The following is a 23,783-nucleotide window of genomic DNA, read 5'->3' as shown; positions in this document are numbered from 1 at the left end:
TTTATCAAAGCAACAGAAAAGTAACTAACTGACCAAGAGGACAGATGTCCTCATGAGACAGCATAAATGAGAACTAGCCTCACCAAGAACCAATTAGCTGGACTGGCTTTTCCAGCCTTCAAGTTCTGAGGAAACAAAAGCTTGGTGTTGGCACCATCGGTCACACAGACACACAGACACACACAGACACACACACACACACACACACACCCGGCTAATGGCAATGTGTCGGACCATCGGATCTCCAGCGCTGGCTCTGGGTTCACAAAGTGACTGTGGCAAGTGCCTGCAGAGTCCTCCTTCCAGCCTGTTTTCCACTTCTTCCTACCCAAAGCCATTCACAAGGACTCTAAAAGTTTCAAAATCAGTACCTCATACTGAGTAAATAAAAAAGGTGTTTTGTTTGTTTTGTCAGAGCTAAACTGAAACATGGTCCAATCAGCAGCTTATTTTTAAAGATCTTTTCTCATATTCTGTCTGGGAACACGGACATTTAAAGAGGATTATAATTCTTTAGAAAAAAATGAATGATAAATTAAGACTTGTAAGTTGAAAGACAGCTATGAAAATAGAGAAAATGAAAATGTCAACAGTATGTAGATGCTTAGAAGTATGAAAAATCACTAATATGCATCAATTTTAATATTTCAGATCTATCATTGTAGGACGTTAATGTTTGCATTGTTTTATCTGTTAAGTGAAATACACAAATTAACATAACATGAGATTTACAATTTTTTTTTTTAAATCTTTTTGAGACAGGGTCTCCCTGTAGCCCTAAGTGTCCTGGAACTCACTATGTAGACCAGGCTGGCCTTGAACTTACAGAGATCCACCTGCCTCTGCCTCCCAAGTGCTGGAATTAAGGGTATGCACCACCATGCCCAGCGAGATTTATAATTTTTAACTTTCAATTAGAATCCTAATGAAACTGGAAAAATCCCCCAAAACTACTGTTAGAAGTAGTTCATACCTGCAATCCCAGCAATAGATAATTGTTGTAAGTTTGAAGCCAGCCTGGCTTCATGGGGGTGCACACTTGTAATCTCAACAGTCAAGAGGCCATGGCAGAAACACGATCCAGTCTAGGAACTAGAGGTCACACTGGGCAACACAGGGAGACTATGTCTTGAAAACAAACAAGCCAAGTGGTGAGTGCCTTTAAATCCACCACTTGGAAGGCAAAGGGAGGCAATCTCTTTAGAGTTTGAGGTCAGCCTGGTCCACATAGCCAGTTCCAGGTCAGTTAGAACTGTACAGAGACTTTATCTTAAAAAAACCCAACCAAACAAACAAACAAAACAAAACCAAAACCCCAAAATCACCAAGAGGGAGGACACAGTGGATGTTTGAAGATTTAAGATCCGTAGGGTTGAAGCATTCAATACATGGTGACAAAACATGGATTCAAGCTAGACAAGCTTCAGGAGGAAGAAGAGAAGACCACTCTGTACCATACAGAGTACTGACAGGAGGTCAGGTCCAGGTACCGAAAGGAGGACCTGCAGGAGCCTGGGAGGCAGACAGATGTTCACTGCACCAGTGGACTGTCCACAGGTGTGGGAGGTAGGACAGAACACCACCAGTGACAGGTGGAGCAGTTGTGATGACTGGTCACAGACCCAGCCTGCAGCATGGACAGTGAAAGACCTCCTACACAAACTTTGAAACTGCTACTTCCTGCTCCAGGGAACACTCCAGATGTAATATCCTCGCTGCTCCTTTTGATTCCTTTTAGGGAGACTATTTCCATAACTCTGTGGCCACAATTCTTTACCAGAAAAACTTTTCTAACTAATAGCTAAAGACCCAGCAAGAAGTTGAGGAAGTAAAGGGACCCACCTCAACCCAAAGACCAACAGTGAAGGAAGGACACTGGCAGAGTCCTGGAGGACAGGTCACATACACAGCACGTGTCCTTGACTCTCCTGCAGTGCTGGGATGAAGGGTAACTTCAAGCAAATCCAGAGAATGGGCAGAGATCAAAAAGTAAAAGGGGCCAGGCGTGGCAGTGCACACCTTTAATCCCAGCACTCGGGAGGCAGAGGCAGGCAGATCTCTGTGAGTTCAAGGCCAGCCTGGTCCACATACTGAGTTCCAGGATAGCTGGGGCTACAGGGAGACCCTGTCTCAAAAAGACCGAAGGAAAAAAAAAAAAAAAAAAAAAAAGAGTTCATACAATTCTTGCAGAGGACCAGAGTTCAGTTCTCAGCACCCATGTGGCTTACAACTGCCTGCAACTCTAGCTCCAGGGAATCTGATGCCTCTAGCTTCTGAGGGCACCTACACTAATGGACACATACCCACACACAGCCATACATTCACATAATTAAAAAGTAATCAAAGGGGCTGGAGAGATGGCTCAACAGTTAAGAGCACTGGCTGCTCTTGCAGAGGACCCGGGTTCGATTCCCAGCACCCATATGGCGGCTACGAACCATCCTTAACTCCAGTTCCAGGGGAATCTGAAGCCCTCCTCTGACTTCTGAGGCATTGCAAGACACAGGTGCACTCACATACATGCAGGCAATACACTCGTACACATAAAATAAAAACAATAAAAATAAAATATTAAAAAAAAAATCAAAATGGGGGATGGAGAGATGGTTCAGTGGTTAAGAGTACAGACCTGAGTTTGGGTCCCAGAACCCACAAGGAGGCTAACAACCACCCACAACTCCAATTCCAGGGAATCTGACACCCTCTTCTTACCTCTGGGGGCACTGCAAACACGGAAACACTTGCACACACAAACAAAACAAAACAAAACAAAACCCACATTCATACACACAAAATGAAAGAAATAGTAACAATAATAATAAAAAAAAGTGAAAGGACCCAGGTCAGCAGGACGATGAAGTTCAACAGCAATCCTCAGCCACCTGCCCACCGCCTGCTATCTTTTCTTAGGCTTGATGTAGTGCATAGCCACTGAGCAGCACTGGAGAAGCACAGATACGAGAACCAGGAAAGTCATCAGTGCCACTGCCTACGAGGCGTAGTCCTGCTAAGACTCTATAGCACAGCGGAGGCCTTGGTGTCTCATTTCCCACTCCTTTTCCCCATACACAGCCTACAGCCTGCACAATGGGTAGAAGGCCCCTCAATTCCCTTACCCAGCATCACAGCCATCACAGAGCAGGAGCCGGTCCTCACGGTCACTCCTACCACACACCTCACAGAAGGTCGGGTCCTCCTCCTCAGCCTCCTCATCCTCACGGGCTCTAGTGTTTTCCACTGGAATCTGAAGACAGAACTGTTGGTTACTTACTGGATGTATCTCAGAATCTGAGTGGTCAGTTTACAGCATGTCATGCATCTAATTCAGGGCTGATCTATTGGCCTAAGTTATCCTTGGGCTCCATGGGCCTAAGCCCTGAATTAAGAGTGACCTTTGTGTCTTCTCCACTGTAGGTAACATGAGGAAAAGAGAAGGCAAGAACTACACCTGAGAGAGCAGCCTGAGGCCTGCGGCCCAGTCACTGTGCAGAACACTGCATGGCGCAAGGGCACCAAGCGCTGCAGGCAATGTTGCAGAACATACACATGGGTGCAAAGAGCACAGGGCAGCGTTAAAGCAACAGTCACAAAAGCTCCAGGAACGACCTGGCAACATACAACATGTAGCAGATCTAGCCCAGTGGCAGAGTACTTGCCTAACACATGTGAGGCCCTAGGTTCTATCTCCAACCAAAGGATCAGAAGGTGAAGACCAAGAGAACTGAGAATTCAAAGTCAATCTCTGACACATAGTGAGACTTGCTGAGAGGCAGAGGCAGGTGGATCTCTATGAATTAGAGGCCAGCCTACTCTACATAGCAAGTTCTAGGCCAGCCAAGGCTACACAATAAAATCCTGTTTCAAAAAAAGTGGCTGGAGAGGTGGCTCAGCAGTTATGAGCACTTGTTGCTCTCCAGAGGACCTGTTTTCAATTCGCAGCCACCATGTCAGGTGGCATACAACCTCCTGTAACTGTAATTCCTAGAAGCCAATGCCTCCGGCCTCCTTGAACACCTGCATTTATGTACACATACCCACCCACAGACATACACATATACACATAATTAAAAATAAAAACAAGGGCCAGGTATGGTGGTACACTCCTTTAATCCCAACACTCAGGAGGCAGAGGCAGGCAGATCTCTGTGAGTTCAAGGCCAGCCTGGTCTACATAGTGGGTTTCAGGCCAGCTGGGGCTACAAGGGAGACCCTGTCTCAAAAAAATAAAAACGGAGGAAAAAGAGAGAAAAGGAGGGAGAGAGAGATGAGAAAGAAAGGAAGGAAAAGAAGAGGAGGAAGTGAAAGGAGAGTGGAGGGACAGGAACGCAAAGAAAGGGGAGGAGGAGAAAACAGAACAGGGCAAAGGCAAGCAGGGAGCACAGAGGAGACACCCTGCCTTCTAGCCCCCACAGTGAATCACCAAACAGGTCCTCCCAGATCTAGCCCGTGGGGGCCTCTGCTCCCCTGCCACCATCGCAGCAAAAAGGAGACAGGTCAGAGTGATGCTCTGCAATGGGAAGATGTAGGAAGTAGAAGCCCAGGAACCCCAACATCTCCACCAGGCGTGCTACTCAGCACCCCAGAGCAAACGGGCAGCACCAGCCCTGGGCTGTGCTCAGGGCCACCAAGGGCACTTCAGTCACTCTTTTTTAAGTCACACTGAATTGACACCTCCTCACTGAGAAAAGCAAGTCACCTTGTAAGAGCATGCTCCTTGACACGAAGACGCAAGCAGGGGTGGGCAGCGACTACACTTACCTTCTTTAAAATTTTACCATCAAGTCGAGCTCGAATACAAATACATTTAAATACTGTTCGATCAACTGGACAGGAGTTGGCATTCTGTGAGAAATAAAGACCACATCAGAATCCCAAAGAATCACTGTTACTTATTATACTATCTTCAAAATAAAGAATTTACTAAGAAATCAAAAATTTCAAGCTGAGTGTGGTGGTACATGCTTGTAATCCCAGCATTAACAGGAGGATTTTTAATTTAAGGCTAACCTGATCTACAGTAAGACTCTGCCTCAAAAACTCAAATTGGAAATTCCTTTTACCACTGAGCTTACCTTTACTGAAAGCCTCAGTGTGGCAGGTCTTCTGCTAAGAGGCCGGGATGTGGTAAAGAAAACAAAGGCCCACCTTGTGGAGCCACATCATGGAGGGAGAAAGGAGGCAGGTCAGCGGGGTGCATGTTCCCATACAGGTGGTCTGACAGTATGGAAGAAAAGTAGAGAAGAGGAGGGACAGGAGGGGCAGCATTTCAACCTGTTTGCTGCTGACCGGGGTTCTCCCTCAAACCCCTGTGAACTGCCCATGGGACCTTGGACATTTCCAGCATGTTTTGAGTATATGCCTGCTAATCAGATACATGCTACAAATTATTCTCTCTCATGTTTACAGTTCAAGCTGCCTTTTCTGAAGTATACTGTATACAATAAACTCTCACCCACCTTTAATCCCAGTACTCAGAAGGCAGAGGCAGGAGGATCTCTGTGAGTTCAAGGGCAGCCTGGTCTATATAGAGAATTCTAGGTCAGCTTAGGGAGACCCTGTCTCAAAAAGACCAAACAAACAAAAAACAAACAACTATACCCTCTTTAGCTGTGTACATCACTAAATTCTGATAAATGTAAAGACACAGGAACCACCCAGGACTGCCACCTCCCCAACCAACACCGCTCATCTGTCACTACAGGTTGTGTGAGGTGCTGCCTCTTCCCTGTTTTTGTTTTCACTCTGGGAGGGCGGAGGGTGTTTCTCTTACCCTTTTTTGGCAGGGAAAGAGATTGCAAAAGGGTGTCACTCTGTAGCCCAGGCTAGCCTAGAACTTGCTAGGTCACCCAGGCTGCCCTCAAACTTAAAGCAATCTTCCTAAGTGCTGGGAATTACAGACGTGCACCACATGTCCAGTAATGTGCTTTTATTTTACTTACATTTTTACATCTTTTTACATTTATTTATTTACTTTGTCAGGAAGGAGGGGTACATGTGCCACAGTGCTCATGTAGAGATCAGAAAACTTGTGAGAAATCTAACACCACCATGTGCATTCTGGGGATGGAACTCAAATCCTCATGTTTGGCTGCAAGCACCTTGACCCACTGAGCCATTTCACCAGCCCAAAAGACTGATTTAGGGGAGGGGGGGAGGCCTAAAAGACTGATTTAGAGGGGGCAGGGAGAGGAGGGGAGAGATCGGGCGAGCATACAGATGCCACAGTGCACCTGCAGAGGTCAGAGGACAACTTGTGCGAGTAAGTTTTCTCCTTCCATCATGTGGTTCCTGGGGGATGGAATTTAGGTTGTCACACCTCGTGGCAAGAGCCTTTAACCACTAAGCTATCTCACTGGTCCAGCTTTTCATCTTTATTAACTTGGTTAATCCAGCTACCTCAATAATTCATATGTGGAAAACTTTACCAATATGCTTATTTCCAAATGCCTTCTCCTACCAATATTAGATATACAGCAAACAAACTGTCTTGTTCTTCAATTTTTAATTTTATATTAAATACTATATTATATTTTGGGGGAAAGGGTCTCACTACAAAGTCCTGGCTGGCCTGGAACTCGCTATGCAGGCTAGACTGGCCTCAAACTCTGAGATCTACGTGCCATTGTCTCTGCCTCTGCTGGGATTACAGGTGTGTACCACTATGCCTAGCTCTTAGTCTTCAACTTAAACTAGGGGTTTACTCACCAAAATAACCTAACCTGAGTCTAATCTGGGCCAGACAACACAACAGAACAAAGACAAGAAGTACCAGACATAAAGAATTTGATTTGTTGGGCGGGGCAGCAGACACCTTTAATCCCAGGACTCAGGAGGCAGAGGCAGGTGGATCTCTGTGAGTTCAAGACCAGCCTGGTCTACATAGTGAGTTCCAGGTCAGCTGGGGCTACAGGGAGACCCTGTCTCAAAAAGGCAAAAAAAAAGCAAACCTCTATCCAACACCACAAGCTACCCTGACAGAGGTGTGGCCACTTAAAACAAACTACGGACATTCTAAGCTACCTGGGGACACAGAAGAGGGAGTCCCAGAGGCACCTTGGGAGTACCATCTGTCACCACACTGTCATAGTGGGGACAGATAAGAAAGGCGGTCAATGAGGGTTCTATTTTGAAATTTTTTTAAATAAAAAGTTTCTTTTTAGCGGATGGAGAGATAGCTCAATGTGTGAGAGCGTTTACTATAAAGCCTGAGAACCAAGCTGAATCTCAGCACCCACCTAAAAAGCTAGGCATGGGCACATAATGTGCCTATAACACCAGTGCTGTGAGGATGAGACAGGACTGCGGGGGCTTACTACTCACCCACCCAACTTCAGGTTCAATTACAGAGTCTATCTTAAAGGGAATACAGTAGAGTGATAGAGGAGGACACCTGACACACTCTTTTAGCCTCTGCAGGTGAGCACAGGTGCACACAGGCACCTACACACACCTGCATGTGTGTGCACCCCCTTCCACAGCTTTAGGGATGGGAGATGCAATACAGCAATGCTCCTGAAGGCTCAGCGTGAGGTAGGCAGCATGCTGCAAGTTTGTCCCCTTTCATTACTGGCTGTCAGGAATAAGTTATAGGGAATAAGTAACCATACTCACAGCACATCTGCATCTAAGCAGCATGTCAAAAGCTGCAGTATACTCAAAATCTGATCATACTATGTAGGGTTGCCTCAGGATTTCTGTGTCTTAGCCCTCAGGAAACTCAAGGTCCCCCCTTCTGGAAGTGAACCTCGCTGATCGTACTGAGGACACAGGACCCAGGTTCCAGCCCTGTAATAAGTCTTATTGCAGAGAACCAGGCCCAGTCATTAGCGGTGGGGACAGACCAATGAAAAGCCAACTCACCCTAGACCATTCGACAATACAGTCCAAGCAGAAATAGTGGGCACAGGTCTCTGGAGTGCCCACAGCCTGGTCTCTGAATGCATTGAGGCAAATAGGGCAGCTCTCTGCATCATCATCAGAATTGAGTGCGCTGCTAGTTTCCAGCTTCCCTTGAGTACCCACTGCTGCCACTGATGTTTCTATTCCATCTTCTGAATCTTCAGAACCTTGAGTAAGTGGAAATGTTATACTTTAGTAAAATACAGAAATGGTTGCATGGACAGGAGTACTGTCTTGAGCAGACCCAAAGTATACTCAGGAAACCAACTAGCTTCTAGCCAGAAACCCAGCTCCTCACAGTACATGCCTCCCATCTCCTGCAAGGCCACATGCAGAGTATGCCCACTCTGAGGAGCCCTGCTAACCACAGCTGCTTTGGCTCCTCACGTGAAGCCTCTGAGCATAGTTGCTCTGAGCTAAGGGGAAAGAAATACTGGCTAAGCAGCCATACTAGCTCCTCAAACCTGAGCCTCAGAGTAGATGGAGCTGATTACTACTGACTCTCCAAGGATGCCCCCTTGGGATAACAACCCTTGCAGGCTATACATGTCTCTCAACACAATGATAACAAACATCTGCCTCCAGATGAGACCTCCTTCTTGGGTTTCTCCTTCCCCTTGCTTGTGTGACGCAGACAGAAGATTAGGCCACTGCCTACACCAGATCTGGTCCATTTCTCAGCAGTACGAGACAGGGGCCAGGCCAGCAGAAGAGCATGAAAGTGCTTTCAATCCAACACATCCTCCCTCACATTGACAAACCATACACAAGTCACTGATACCAGAGAAGCAGATTCTCATGGGCCTCAGGACTGTGTTCCTTTTGGTTAGGGATACTAAAGGCACAAGGATGCCCTTCCTGAGTCCTGCTGCTATCTGGAAAAGGAGAATAATCTCTGCTCAATCATAAAAGGTGAACTCTTTTCTTTCTTTCTACAAGAATTTTTTTTTTATATTAGTTTATTAGAGGTGGGGGTCTGAAGACAAGCTGTGGGAGTTGGTTCTTGCCTTCCATCATGTGGGTTCCAGGGACTGAACTCAGGCTGTCGAGCTTGGTAGCAAGCACCTTTACCCACTGAGTCATCTTGCCAGCCCCTGTTGACTGTTTTTTGAGACAGGGTCTCACATAGCTCAAGCTGGCTATATAGATGACAATGACCTTGAATTCCTGATCCTTCTGCCTATATACCTCAAGTGCTAGGATTACAGGAGTGTATTTACTACACAGATGAGGTCTTTCAAAGCACACAGGCTCTCAAGCTGTTTGCAGAGAGAGGTCAGAGAAGCTGCTCCTGCTAGCCTAGAAAGACACAAAGTACTAGCATGCACAATCAAGGAAGGGGGGTGACCCCAGGGGCTGAGGATGGTCTGTCAATAGCCAGCTAGAAGATGGGGCTTCATTCCTTCAAACCATGAGGAATCTGCCAGAACACTGGAAGAGGATCCAAGCTCAGAAGGAGAGTACAGTCTGGCTGACACTGTGAAGTCACCTGGTGATACCTGAGCAGGGGACCCAGCTGACCCATAGAAACATGGAAATAATAAACACGCTGCTCCTAGATCCTGAGTTTGTGGTCACACAGCACAAGGGAAAATGAAAGGGATGCCCACAAAATTTTGAAAATCATTAAGTGGGTAACAGAATAACAACTTTAGCTTTCTTGTGTGGTGAAGGGCCCCTAGCAGCAGGATCAGCTAAGAGCTAAGTGATCTGATTCTTCCTATGGAATTTGAAGGCAGGGAACTAGCTGTCTCACTTTGCCTCAATTCCATACAGTGCCTATAGAATGCCTCTGAATGCTAGGAATGACCTCTAACAGTCTGAAGGTAGAAAAAAGGCAGGTGCAAGTGGCCAAAGCCTTGAGCAGTCTCCCTCATTGAACTCTTGTTTGGGTTACCAAAGAATGCCCTTGATACCCAAGTGAGGTACACATGAGGGCCAGTACCAAGAGGACAGCAAGCAGCTGGCCTAGAAGCCAGGTACATCTAATGGTAGGGTCTCTGAGACTAGCACATCAATAGTGAAACACTGAAGAGTCAGGGTTGGTGAGCCAATTGGAGAAGGGCTGTCTTGGGGTAGAGCAGCTGTGCAAGGCTCTGGCCATTCAAAGCAATCCATGCATGCAATAGAAAGCCACAATTTGGAGAGTTGGGTAAAGTGGGTACTGAGCACGAGGCAGCAAAATCCTCCTTCTTTTATCTCTCAAAGTAAGATATAAAGAGATTAATGCTACTGAAACTGAGGAACACATTTGAGTGGCCACACATGTTGCCCAGAGCGTAACTGTCCACTCAGGTACTATTCCTTGAACTCTGTAGTAATTCCAAGGGACAAACCTCTACCAGTGTACACGAGTCAGGAATTTCCTAATGATGTCACACCGTAAGCTTGCAGACGTCCTGAAGGAGGTCCCAGGCCACATAACCCTTGGAACATGCTAAGCTGTTCTACACCTGGAAGATGCTAGCAGCTGGCCCTTGTGAGATGGACAGGGCCTACCAAGACCTCCCTGGCCATCACGTGAGAAACTCTAACTAGTCATGTTCTCCTACAGCTTGTACTACTCAGTGTTCTTAGAAAGAGGTCTAGAGATCAGACCACTACAGCTCACATCAGAACCACATCAGAAGTGAGCTGTTGTTCCAGTAGCAGGTGACTGCTGGAGTGTGTGAGCCAATGTGGACAGCTGTGGATGTTTTATCATAGACCATCTCCTCACAACATGGAAACTCAGTGCCAACAATCTTACCAGATCTATCTTCTGGGTCTTCCTCCTCAGACAACCCCTCTGTTTCTTCCCCATCTGTGTTGTCTTCATGCTCACTGCCACTGTAGTCTTCAGAGTCTCCACTGTGACCATTGCCACTTTCTTCTAGACCACAAAGTGAAAAAACATAGGCCCCAGGAAGCAGTGTCACAACCCAGGCAGCAGAGAGCCAGGACCACGCTGGAAATGTACAGGGGTGTTTAAAGGCCACCTGTCAAAAGGACTGCCAGGCTACCAGGGTTGGGGTGCTGGGGTACAGGGGCACATGGTGGGAAAATGAGCCTCCTTTCTCTGAATTTGTGCTGTTTACATTAAAAATAAGACAAAGTAAGCCAGGTATTGTGGCACACACCTTTAATCCCAGCACTTGGGAGGCAGTAGCAGAGGGAGGCAGAGCTCTGTGAGAATCTAGGCCAGCCTGTTCTGAGTTCCAGACCAACTGGGGATACAGGGAGACCCAGTCTCAAAAATAAATAAATAAATAAATAAATAAAAAATAAATAAATAAAAGAGGATGGCCTGAGATGCCAAAAAACAAAACAATAACAAAAAACACACTAAGTGGCTTGAGATGCAGCTCAGTTAGTAGACTATGCGTATCTGGCAAGCACAAAGCCCTGGGTTTAGATCCCCAGCACCACATAAAATTGGCTAAGTGGAGGCAAGAGGATCAGAAGTTCAAAGTCATCCTTAGTTATATAGCAAATTCAAGACCAACCTGGAATATACGAATCTCTGTCTCAAAGAAAAAGAAAAAAATCTATAATTCCTATACTCAGAAGGCTTAGGCAGGATTGCAGTTCAAAGCCAGGCTAGGCTCATAGAAAGACCTTGATTAAAAAGCTAGGGAAGGGGACTAAGAAGCTAAAAATAAAGCTCAACAACAGAGTCTTACCTAGCTTGCACAAAGCCTTGGGTTCCATTCCTAGTAAACCCTCCCCCCTACACAGAAAAAAAGACCAAGAATAATGACACATGATTCTGGTCCTACCTACCAGCTATTTGGGAGGCTGAGGTGGAGGGACTCACTGGAGTCTAGGAGTTCAAGGACAGTCTGCACAACATAGTGAGACACGATCTCAGAATCAAGACAAAACAAAAAAAAAAGCAAATTAACAAAAATGAGTGGGGCATGGTGGCGCATGCCTTTAATCCCAGCACTAGGGAGACAGAGGCAGGCGGATCTCTGTGGGTTCAAGGGCAGCCTGGTTTACACAGTGAGTTCCAGGACAGCTGGGGCTACAGGGAGACCCTGTCTCAGAAAGACCAAAAAAAAAACAAACCAAAAAACAACAAACAAGAATAAATATACTATGCTTTTATAATTTAAAATCAAAGATCAACTTTTTAAAGGGGTTTAAAGGAAAAACTGACACTCAGGCTCCCAAGGGGACCAAGCAAACTGGAGAAAAGTACCAGGCGCTGCTCTTTGCAGACACCCTCCCAGCAGTGGACAGCTTACCAGCTTCACTGGCCAGTTCTGAGGGGACGACTCTTGGAGGTCCATTTGGCCCAGGGCTGTGGGCCACAAGCTCATCCAAACTGTCGTCATCCATTGCTGCACATTGGAGGTCAGCTCTAAAAGAGACCAGAGCCAGGTTAATTCCAAACTTCTCTAATTACAAAGCCTCCTCTGAAAGGTGCCATCCCTCCAGGTCACCTCCCTGGAGATATGAGCATTGTCATACGTGTAAAATTTGAGCTGTGACATACAACACACAGAACAACCCCATCCATAAAGCTGTGTGCAAATACAAAAAAAGATAGAGACTCCTGTTTACAAAACCAAAAGCAAAGCAGGATCCCAATTCATAAGGACTAGCAATGTTTTCATCCGAGCATTCTTGAGGAGTCCCAACCCCCAAAATGAGCCAAACAGACTTGTGAGCTGAGGCAGAGCAGCACTTTTCAACTGAGTATGGGTCACCACAAGGATTTCGGTGATGAGAAGCCCATTTGCCTGCCACCAACTGGGCATGTCACTCTTGGCCAATGCTGGCCTACTGGCTTCCCTCTGCTTAGTTGGCTGCCATCAGGAGAGGTTCCTGAAGCCTTGCCTCCTGGGGACTATGGTATCCCTGTGCTGTCCAGGCTGGGAGGCAGAAGGAGCAATATAGGCTATGCCTCTTCTGACTGTCAGTGGGGACGGCTACTGGGCCTGCATAAAATACAATGTGGAACTCCTATATAAACAACTTCAGAAATGCCACTAGACATGACCCTCCCTCTAGACCAGATCCTCAATCTTTGGTTCCAGAAATAAGAACCAATCCCTATATAGTACCCTTCTTCATCACTGCTGCACACCTCCCTTCCCAGTCATTCCTGGAGAAAACATCTTTTAAGGAATTCATTCAGAACTCAAAGGGCACAATGAACAACTCAGCAGCCCACCCTACAGCATCATGTGCTTCCCACCCAGCCCAGTGTCCACAGAAAAAGCAGCACAGGGAATCTGAGAAGTAGGGCTCGTTAAGATGCGAGCCTCGCTCCTGAATCCCACAAATACAAGCGTGTTTGCCTCCCTCAGCCTCAGCGATCACATGGACTGTGCACTCACTGCCACAGGGAAAGGTGTAACCCTTCTCCGAGGGGGCAAAGGCCACCTCAAGGCCAGGACCACCAAGCCCTACTGAAGGTATGTTAACCTGAGGAACATCAATGGCCACATGATGCGACTACCTATAACAGCAAAGTGAAAAGTAATTTGGATAAGCTGTTAACCTTTCCTCCACCTGATGCTCAAAGGTGGTAACTGGCCATGGTCCCCCTTTCAAAGGTACTTGATGCATATAGCAACTTGGAAAGGAGTCCTGCCCATAGACTCCTGTTGAAACCTCACCTCTGGGAGAGACAGGCAGACTAAGAGAGACAGTGCTATGCTTCAATGCCCTACTGTACAGCACAAGGTACACAGAGTCCCCGCCCTGAAGAAACAAAGCTAGGGAGGGAGTATACACACTCTCACAACTTATCAACAGAACTTCAAAAACAATGAAGCATAACCCCTAATACCACCCAGGGGAAAAAGGTCAGAGCTGGAGTCTGTTCCCAGGTCTGACAACCCCAGAGCAAATCCTCACTTTGACAGAGTGTTTCACACACAAAGTGGTAAATACGAACACATGACTCTTGGCCTCTCCTTTACTGCCCTGGGACTGAGGCCATGATAAGGGGTGATGACCAAATATAGTAGCTCAAGAATAAGGCTGGCCATGAGTCCCCATACCTGGGGACCAAGTGGATAAAGTCCTGAGAGCCTCTGCAGCCTGCACTTGCTGGTATGGAAAAACTTCCAAAGGCTCCTGGCACAGCCCTCTAGGACAGGGAGAAGCTCTGCCTAAGGCTGAGTGACATCACTTCCTAGACCAGCATGATCCAATGGCTGCTGGAGCCAGAGCAGAATCCAGGCAACCTGAAAAGGTGCTTCTACAGCCAGGAAGAGGGAACAAGATCACTTATTTCTTGTGTGTGTTGCCTGCATGTGTGTAAGTACACCTGTGTCATGCAATGCCCATGAAGATAAGATTCCCCTGGAATGGATGGTTGTTAACGGCCATGTGGGTGCTGGGAATCAAACCTGGGTCTTCTGCAACTGCTGCCAGTGCTCTTAACCACTGAGCCATCTCTATGGCCCCCAGGAACAAGATCATGATCTAAGATTGCCAGTGCCCCCACCCAGGATCCCCAATCAGACACTGCTAATGAGACCCCTAGCTTTCAGAGTCCCTAGTCCCACCAGTAGCTCCAGCTTAAACATATCCACCTTGCTACACCGTCTCATCTGCTGGAGACAATGGTCCAAGAAGCCATTCCTGCAGGAAGCTTACAGCTCTTCCTGGCCTCTGGCCACCACTGTTGGTGCTGGCAGAGCTCTGAGGTGGAGGGCTCTCCTAGGAGGTTTTAGGGAAAAAAGCAGAACAGCAAAGCTATCTGTTCTTTGAAACTCTGAGGAGCTAACACAGTCATAGTTACAACTGTTAAGTCACCAAAATGGCATAGACCAATGGTACCAAAACTGCGTGAGGTCTTGTGCCTGGGAGTCCAGCCTGACCACTGAGCAAGCCTGCAATTCCAACTTCTCTGTTTGGGTCTTTATCATTGTTCATTCATCACATGCCATACCAGACATAGTTAAGACCTCAAAACTATAAACCTCAATAGAAGTCAACAAGCTAGGAGGCCTATGATGTACTCTGCTGGGCTAGACACCATGGTACGAGGCAACCAGGACGCTGTGCAAACCGGCAGAGTACAGTGCTGAGAAGTGCCAAGTGTTGCTGTTTTCACTCAACATTAGTCTCATAAGAATGAAAACCGAGTGGTCTTGGGGGAGAAGGAAAGGATGTTGAATTGCAAGCCAAGCGCAACCTCAAACTCAAGCCTATCCACTTGCCCTCCCAACCACTGGCTGCTATTTTCTGTTGCAGAGTTCTACTCTGGAGGAGACGACGGGGCAAACAAGAAGACATGAAGGCTTAAAGGAGCAGCGCTTGCTCTGCCACTCCGCAGTGGTATGACGCTGATGAGTAACTTCACCTCTCCGGGCTATGGTTGTAAAACTCCAATCAAAGGGGCAGCCTACTCCAGAGACTGCAGTAGGGCCACCCGAGTAAGGAATTTGATAACCGCGACACCATCCACACGATGGTAAGTGCAGACCGAGTGCTGGGGCGAGGGCCGCCAGGAGCGTGAACACGGTGGCTCAAAGTTACACCCTTCTCGTGCACCGGGCGGGGTGGCCTGCACCGTGCCCAGCCCGCCGGGCCCCGGGTCTGAGTCCTCCGGCGCCCGGCCCGCGGCCAGCGCGGCATAGGCCTCGCCCGCCCCAAGGCCGCACACAAAGCGCACGGCACCCTCCGGCGGCTCACGCGGCCGGACGCAAAAGGGACCCCGGGCCGGAGCGGCCATCGCACGTACACGGGATCCTTGCGCCTCCCGGACGCTCCCGGACGCTCCCTCCTCCGCCCGAACGAGACGACGACTAGGCCCGACCGCCACCGCCGCCGCTACTGCCGCGCGCGCGCCCCGACCCGGAAGTGCACCAGGCCGGCTTCCGGAACCTTCTGCCTTGCCCGTCGGTGGGAACTACGGAGACCAGAGCCGGGAAGACACCGCTGTCGAGGATGTCGAGGCTTCGGAACGGCCCTTCCACCTCGGAGCAGTGGCTAGCGCAGAGGCACTGTCCGGAGAGCTGGTGTCTTGCAGGACAGATGCTGTCTAAGCCCTAGTCAGAACACCGGCCCACCTGCGCTCCCCGAGTAGTTGGTACAGCCCGAAGCCCCGCCCACCGCCGGGAGCGAATGGGCGTGGCACATGGTCCACGCCCCTTCTGGTTCCGCCCATGTCTGCTCCGCCCTCCCCAGAGCGCCACCTCCTGGCTGCAGTGTTTCGTTGAGGCGGTCTGCTGCGGGAGCACCGGAGGAAATCCTCTGCATGTCCCCCTTAGGTGCCCATTCTCCTTCCAGGAGTAGGCTTAGAGCTCAAGATGGACCTGTCCTGTGTGTGCAGTCTCCTCCATTCCCTCCGGCCCGGTGAAAGGAGGCACAGTAAATCATGAACACTGTAGAGAACTCAACTACGTGGTAGACGTAATGGGAGGGACGGAGAGATGGCTCAGCAGTTAAGAGCTCTGGATGCTCTTGCAGAAGACCCGAATTCAGTTCCCAGCACCCACATGGCAGCTAACAACCATCCGTAACTCCAATTCCGGGGGACCCTATGCCTTCTTCTGACCTCTGTGGGCACTGCACAACACAAGTGCACTTACACACATGCAGGCAATACCCTCATACACACGATAAAAATAAAAGCTGGGTGTGGTGGCGTATGCCTTTAATCCCAGCACTGGGGAGGCAGAGGCAGGCGGATCTCTGTGAATTCAAAGCTACCCTGGTCTACATAGTGAGTTCCAGGCCATCTGGGACTACAGGGAGGCCCTTTTTTTTTTTTCATCTTTTTGACACAGGATCTCCCTGTAGCCCCAGCTGGCCTGGATTTGCTGTAGAGACCAGCCTGGCCTCAAACTCACAGAGATCCACCTGCCTCTGCCTCCCCAGTGCTAGTATTAAAGGCGTGCGTCACCACACCCAGCCATAAAATACTTTTTAAAAAGACAGAATGGGGGGCTGAAGAGATGGCTCAGTGGTTAAGACCACTGGTTGTTCTTGCAGAAGACCCGAGTTCGAATGCCACACCCACATGGCAGCTAACAACTGTCCATAATTCCAGTCCCAGGGGATCCAACAGCCTCTTCTGACCTCCGAGGGCATTGAAGGACATGGGTGCACTTACCTACATGCAGGCAATACACGCATACACATTTAAAAAAAAAGACAATGGGATTGAGGTGCAGCTCGGTGGTAGAACTTGACGGTCAATAAGGTTTTGAGGAAGACCATCATGCTGAGTAGAAAACTAGACCCCCAAACAGAGGCAGACCTAGAGGCTGAGGAGCTGCAGAGGGCACCTGGGTTCCGAGCAGAGACAGCACTGGCTCACTACACCTAACTGGCCATTGTGTAGTCCAGAGACTACCATGGCTTGGAAGGGATGGCCCTTGATAGGAATAGAAGACGGAGTCTGTGGATTTCCCCCTGGATATGAGTGGGTAGAGGAGAGGAAGGATGTGAGGATGGGAAGATGGGAGCCTACTCAAGAGGGAGAAGGCTGAGGGTATCCTCAGAGAGCCAATGTGCCAAAGGCTGTCTCAAAGATAAAGCTGTGGTAGTGGGACCAGCATCTGAACCTCAGACCTCCAATATTAAGAAGTCCAGATTCAGGGTGGAGAGATGGCTTAATGGTTAAGAGGACTAGCTGCTCTTGCAGAGGACCTGGGTTCGATTCCCAGAACCTACATGGCAGCTAACAATCTTCCATAACTCCAGTTCTGGGGGATCTGACACCCTCTTCTGACCTCCTCAGGCATTGCAGGACACAGGTGCACTTAACATTCATGCAGACAATACATTTATACTCATTAAAAAGTAATAAATAGGGGCTGGAGAGATGGCTCAGCAGTTAAGAGCACTGACTGCTCTTGCAGAGGACTCGGGTTCGGTTCCCAGCACCCACATGGTAGCTACGACCCGTCCTTAACTTCAGTTCTGGGGGAATCCAAAGCCCTCTTCTGACCTCCGTGGCATTGCATGACATGGGTGCACTTACATACATACAGACAATACACTCATACACATAAAATAAAAATGTTTTTAAAAGTAATAAATAAGATATTAAATAATAATAATAATAAAATCTTTTTAAAAGTCTAGATTCTACAAAGGAGAACCAAGGAATTTAAAGGTGAGAGACAGGGAGAGGAGAATCAAGCGCATGCACCAAGAAGAGACCTGTGGGCTGTGGATATGACTTGGTTCATAAAGTATTTGACTAGCATGCACAAAGCCCTGGGTTCATCCCTAGCACTGAAAAAACAGAGTGTGGTGGTTCATGCTTGTAATCTCAGCACTTAAGAGGTGGAGGCAGGAGAATCAGAAGTTCAAGGTTATCCTTGGATCAGCCTGAGATTCTATCTCAAAAGGAAGGATGGGGGTCGAGGGGTGAGTGAGAGGTGCTGGAGAGAGATGGCTCAGAGGTTAAGAGCACGTGCTGCTCTTGCAGAGGCCCTGGGTTTGGTTCCCAGCATCTACAATGAGTGACTTACAACCATCTGTAACTCCAGTTCCAGGGGTTCTGATGTCCTCTTTTGGACTCTGTGGGTACTGCATACACATGATGCACATACAGTCAAGCAAGCACACATGCATAAACATAAATTAAAATAAATTAATTAATTGGATCTGAACACATTAGGAAAAGCAACTATGGACTGGAGAGATGGCTCAGTGGTTAAGAGCACTTGCTGCTCTTTCAGAGGACCTGACAGTTCCTAATACCCATGTCAGGTGGTTCACAGCTGCCTGTAACTCCAGCTCTAGGGAATCCAACACTGTCTTCTGACCTGTGCAGGCACCGCCCTCCCTGCCATGTGGCATACGCATAAATTTTAAAAAATATATGGCGCTGCAGAGATGGTTCAGCAGTTAAGAGCACTTGCTGCTCTTGCAAAGGATACAGGGTTTGATTTCCATTACCTATATGACAGCAAACAACCATCTGTAACTCCAGTTCCAGAGGATCTTGTGCCCTCTTCTGTCCTCACTGCATGCATGTGGTGCATTTAACCTGCAGGCAAAACACACATAAACTATACTTAAATATAAATAAAATCTTTTTAAAAATGAACTAGAATTAAAAAGAAAATGGGGCTACTGATGCTCTGCGAATGTCAACACTGACAGATGGCAGAGGCTGACCAAGAACAGAAGAACTCAAAAGAACGGGCAGGCACAGTGAGCAGCAACCTCTGCTCGCAGTAGGGTCCCTGGGAAAGGAGATAAGTGGCCAAGAAGAAGCCGTTCAAATGAGTTTTCTTCAGTTTACGGTGGAAGAGACAGCAGTATTGCTACAGGCTGAATGGAAGGAAGAAAGTGTGGTACCAGAAAGGGGATCCTTGGAACAAGTCCTTTCTAGGGGCCATATCAAGTTAGATCAGGATGACGTGGGTGGTCTGAGTGTTACCCAGGCCATGGACCTGGATTCGGGTACTTTTGACTATTAGCTGTGTAGCTTTAGGTAAGTTTCTCACCCTCTCTGTGCCTTAGTGTACTTTGCTTATAAGATGGAAATGTTGGGGCTGGAGAGATGGCTCAGTGGTTAAGAGCACTGACTGCTCTTGCAGAGGACTTAGGTTGGATTCCCAGCACCCACATAGTAGCTAACAACTGTCTGTAACTCCAGCTCCAGGGGATCCAACACCCTCTTCTGACTTCTGCAGGCATTGCACAACACAGGTGCACTTAAACCCATGCAGGCAATACACTCATACAAATAATAATAATAATATAATAATAATAAAATAAAAGATGTGAATGTTGGTCATACCTGTGGCTGAGATCGTTGTGAGGAATGGTTGGGTGAGTACAGGGAGAGAGCTTCAGTTGGGGTCCAGCATGGTAAATGGGGCTAGGATAACACCCTTACCCTGCACTAAATACCTCTTCCTCCCACGCAGCTTGATCTCTACATGTTCTGGTTCCTCTGTGAAAATAGTGTGCCTGCTGAAGACCATTAGATATAGGGGTACCTATAGACACCCACAAAAGCTCCTAAGGGGAAAGATAATCAGCCTCTGGTGAACCTGGAGTCCCTTGAAGAGTAAGTAGCCAGCCTCTTCTTTCCTCTGGAGCTGCCTTTGCAAGAGGAGGAGCTGCTGAAAAAATGGCCTAATAAACACTTGCAGCCGCAATGAGACACAAAGAACTCTTCCCCAGCCAGCATCTTTGGGTAGTACACAACCTACCCCGCCATGCCAACCCACGCTTATCTTTAAGTGTAGGAGGAAAGGTGCCTACAGGGAGCTGCCCAAGGCCAAACGAGACACTTTTAGTTCCTTTCCTTTGCTGTGATAAAACATCACAAAGGCAACTTAGATAGCCCTGGCTGGCTTCAAACTCACTATGTAGACCAGGCTGGCCTTGAACTCACAGAGGTCCTCCTCTTTAAATGTTGGGGCTGGAGAGATGGCTCAGTGGTTAAGAGCACTGACTGCTCTTGCAGAGGACTTAGGTTGGATTCCCAGCACCCACATAGTAGCTAACAACTGTCTGTAACTCCAGCTCCAGGGGATCCAACACCCTCTTCTGACTTCTGCAGGCATTGCACAACACAGGTGCACTTAAACCCATGCAGGCAATACACTCATACAAATAATAATAATAATATAATAATAATAAAATAAAAGATGTGAATGTTGGTCATACCTGTGGCTGAGATCGTTGTGAGGAATGGTTGGGTGAGTACAGGGAGAGAGCTTCAGTTGGGGTCCAGCATGGTAAATGGGGCTAGGATAACACCCTTACCCTGCACTAAATACCTCTTCCTCCCACGCAGCTTGATCTCTACATGTTCTGGTTCCTCTGTGAAAATAGTGTGCCTGCTGAAGACCATTAGATATAGGGGTACCTATAGACACCCACAAAAGCTCCTAAGGGGAAAGATAATCAGCCTCTGGTGAACCTGGAGTCCCTTGAAGAGTAAGTAGCCAGCCTCTTCTTTCCTCTGGAGCTGCCTTTGCAAGAGGAGGAGCTGCTGAAAAAATGGCCTAATAAACACTTGCAGCCGCAATGAGACACAAAGAACTCTTCCCCAGCCAGCATCTTTGGGTAGTACACAACCTACCCCGCCATGCCAACCCACGCTTATCTTTAAGTGTAGGAGGAAAGGTGCCTACAGGGAGCTGCCCAAGGCCAAACGAGACACTTTTAGTTCCTTTCCTTTGCTGTGATAAAACATCACAAAGGCAACTTAGATAGCCCTGGCTGGCTTCAAACTCACTATGTAGACCAGGCTGGCCTTGAACTCACAGAGGTCCTCCTCTTTATTCTGAGACAGGGTCTCATGTAGTCCAGGCTGCTTTCAAACTCACTATGTAGACCAGGCTGGCCTTGAACTCACAGAGGTCCTCCTCTTTATTCTGAGACAGGGTCTCATGTAGTCCAGGCTGCTTTCAAACTCACTATGTAGACCAGGCTGGCCTTGAACTCACAGAGGTCCTCCTCTTTATTCTGAGACAGGGTCTCATGTAGTCCAGGCTGCTTTCAAACTCACTATGTAGCCAAGACTAGTTTTGAACTCCTGATCCTCCTGCCCTCCATCTGCTGATATAAAATGACTCCTTACCTGCCTCCCCACATTGATGACCAGCACAGACAACTCTCATATACAACCCCCCACATCAGTTCTATCACCCCTCATGTGTGCTGTTGGGTTGGGCTACCTCTCACATGCTCCTGACTAGTGTGCAACCTGCTCCTAGACATCTGTACCAGGAGGTACTTGCTGGATTTTGAATGTGTGCTAAAACACACTGTTCCTGCCTCATGCATGAACAGACACAAAAATGGTATGCATGCTCCTGGCATGCATAGAGGATGGAACTAGACTAGGGGTTCCCTCTGTTTTAGTGGCCTCAAACCAGCCTCTCCCAGAACGTCCAGCCCCTTCTCCTGCAGGTTTGTGTGTAACTGAGAGCTGGGTAAACACTGAGCTTAGGCATTGCCCTCTGCCCCACCCCAATCCCTAGTAGTAAGGAGATCACAGTAAGGTGGATGCTCAAAGGAAGGTGAAGCAGGAGAAGTAGTGGGGGTGAACTGGGTGAGAACAAAGGGATTGAAACTCCCAGAGCTGGGGCTAGGGAGATGAGATGGTTCAGCAGTTAAGAACACTGGTTGTTCTTCCAGAGCACCCACATGGCAACAAACGGCTGTCCATGACTCCAGTTCCAGGGGATCTGACACCCTCTTTTGTCCTCCTCAGGCATTGCATAACACAGGTACATACATACATACATACATACATACATACATGCAGGCAATACACACACATAAAATAAAAGTATAAATAAAATTTAAAAACAGGAATTCCAGAGCTGATAGAGGGACAGACAAAAGACCACCTTCTCAAACCTAGCAAAGCAGTTGTTTTGAGTGTCCTCTGACCACAAACTGGTGGCTTAAAGCAATAGAAATAGAATTCATTCTTTCATAGTCCTGGATACCAGATGTCAGAGTTCAAGGCTGACAGGGTCATCCTCTCTGCAGAGGTCTGGGGAGACTCCTTCCTGCCTTTCCTAGTGGGGGCTCCAGGCTTTCTTTACCCATGGCAGCATCATGCTTTCTCATGGACTTTCTTCTGTGTCTTATCCTCTTCATGATCACCTATCTGCCATTGGAATTAGTGCCTCCCAGTTAATTCTTGATGGTCTCACTTAAAAATCCTTCCTTTGGTTGGGTGTGATGTTCTTTTATTTTTTCCATGAAATTAATGATGCTTTGTTTCTTTAATGAATTCAACTCCCGTGTGAACTGCAGATCAAAAACCTCAAATTACAAAATCAGAAGTAGGAGATATCTTATTCTCTCTCTCTTTTTTTTTTTTTTTTTTGGTCTTGTTGAGACAGGGTTTCCATGTAGCCCCAGCTGTCCTGGAACTCACTATGTAGACCAGACCAGGCTGGCCTTGAACTCACAGAGATCTGCCTGCCTCTGCCTCCCGAGTGCTGGGATTAAAGGCATGTACCACCACGCCCAGCAAGATATCTTATTTTCAAATGTACTTTTTGTTTTTTGCTGTTTCCTACATTTTTAAATATTATTTTTTATTTTTTTTAGGAGAAGCATATCATTATAGCTTTAACATGCCCAATAACAGTTTCCAGAGCAAAGACACATCTCCTTCAAAAGTGGCTATAAATTTCTAGGTTCACTGTTGAATCAATACAGTTATACAATATTGAACTCAATATAAGTCCTGTAAGACATAAAATCAAATGAGTTTTTAACCCTCAAAAAAGATCTTCAAGGCTGGGCGTGGTGGCACACGCCTTTAATCCCAGCACTCAGGAGGCAGAGGCAGGCAGATCTCTGTGACCTCAAGGCCAGCCTGGTCTACATAGTGAGTTCCAGGACAGCTGGGGCTACAGGGAGACCCTGTCTCAAAAAGACAAAAAAAAAAATCTCCATTTCATTCTAAGATACACTGTTTCTTACAGAAAGACATTGTTTCTGCTACTAATACTGAGATGTTGGCACATATGTCTCTAACCTGTATGCATCTAATTATTACTAGTCATAATCATTTGCACTTGGATCCTTGGCACCTGTGTATGTCTATAAAGTCATCGGGTAGATTTCAATGGTAATGTTCATCACCTCTACTAATTAACATGACGTAAACTTTCATGCTTCCTCCTCAAATATAATACGTTTTTTTGTTGATTTTTTTTCCATGTGTGTATATCACATAGAACATCCCAAACCATTTTATGCAACTATACACCCATTTCCCAGATGGAACCCTCCCATAGCCTCCCTCCCCCCACTAGAGCCCTTATACTCTGTTATCCCTACTCTCCCCTGTGTTGTCGGCACCCCCAGCCATTCCCCTCTACTTGTCCATCTGGTGAATCCAGTTAGCCTATCTAGAGGTATTTGTTTTAGGAAGGTCAGCTGTTCCTCATCTAGCAGCAATCAGTTGTCAATATTCCTTTCATAAGATT

General features: G+C 47.4%; 1 protein-coding gene across 3 annotated transcripts in view; it reads right to left on the bottom strand.

Moving 5' to 3' along the window:
* Positions 1-15,951, bottom strand: part of Phrf1 (PHD and ring finger domains 1) — a 33,468-nt gene extending 17,517 nt beyond the window's left edge. Inside the window, exons 1-6 of one of the 3 annotated variants that reach the window (XM_029556781.1) lie at positions 15,587-15,951; positions 12,129-12,244; positions 10,649-10,846; positions 7,861-8,066; positions 4,759-4,842; positions 3,117-3,244 (exon numbers count right to left, since the gene is read on the bottom strand). In XM_029556781.1, the coding sequence (XP_029412641.1) occupies positions 3,117-3,244; positions 4,759-4,842; positions 7,861-8,066; positions 10,649-10,846; positions 12,129-12,222 (710 nt within the window). In that variant the 5' untranslated portion in view covers positions 12,223-12,244; positions 15,587-15,951. The remainder of the gene's footprint in view (positions 1-3,116; positions 3,245-4,758; positions 4,843-7,860; positions 8,067-10,648; positions 10,847-12,128; positions 12,245-15,586) is intronic. The other 2 variants (XM_008854395.3, XM_008854394.3) reach the window with 2 other exon arrangements.
* Between the last annotated feature and the right edge of the window lie 7,832 nt (positions 15,952-23,783).

Source organism: Nannospalax galili, unplaced genomic scaffold, assembly GCF_000622305.1.
Source record: "Nannospalax galili isolate Female #2095 unplaced genomic scaffold, S.galili_v1.0 scaffold507, whole genome shotgun sequence".
In the NCBI taxonomy this organism is placed as follows: domain Eukaryota; kingdom Metazoa; phylum Chordata; class Mammalia; order Rodentia; family Spalacidae; genus Nannospalax; species Nannospalax galili.
This window is presented reverse-complemented; position numbering and strand designations above follow the sequence as displayed.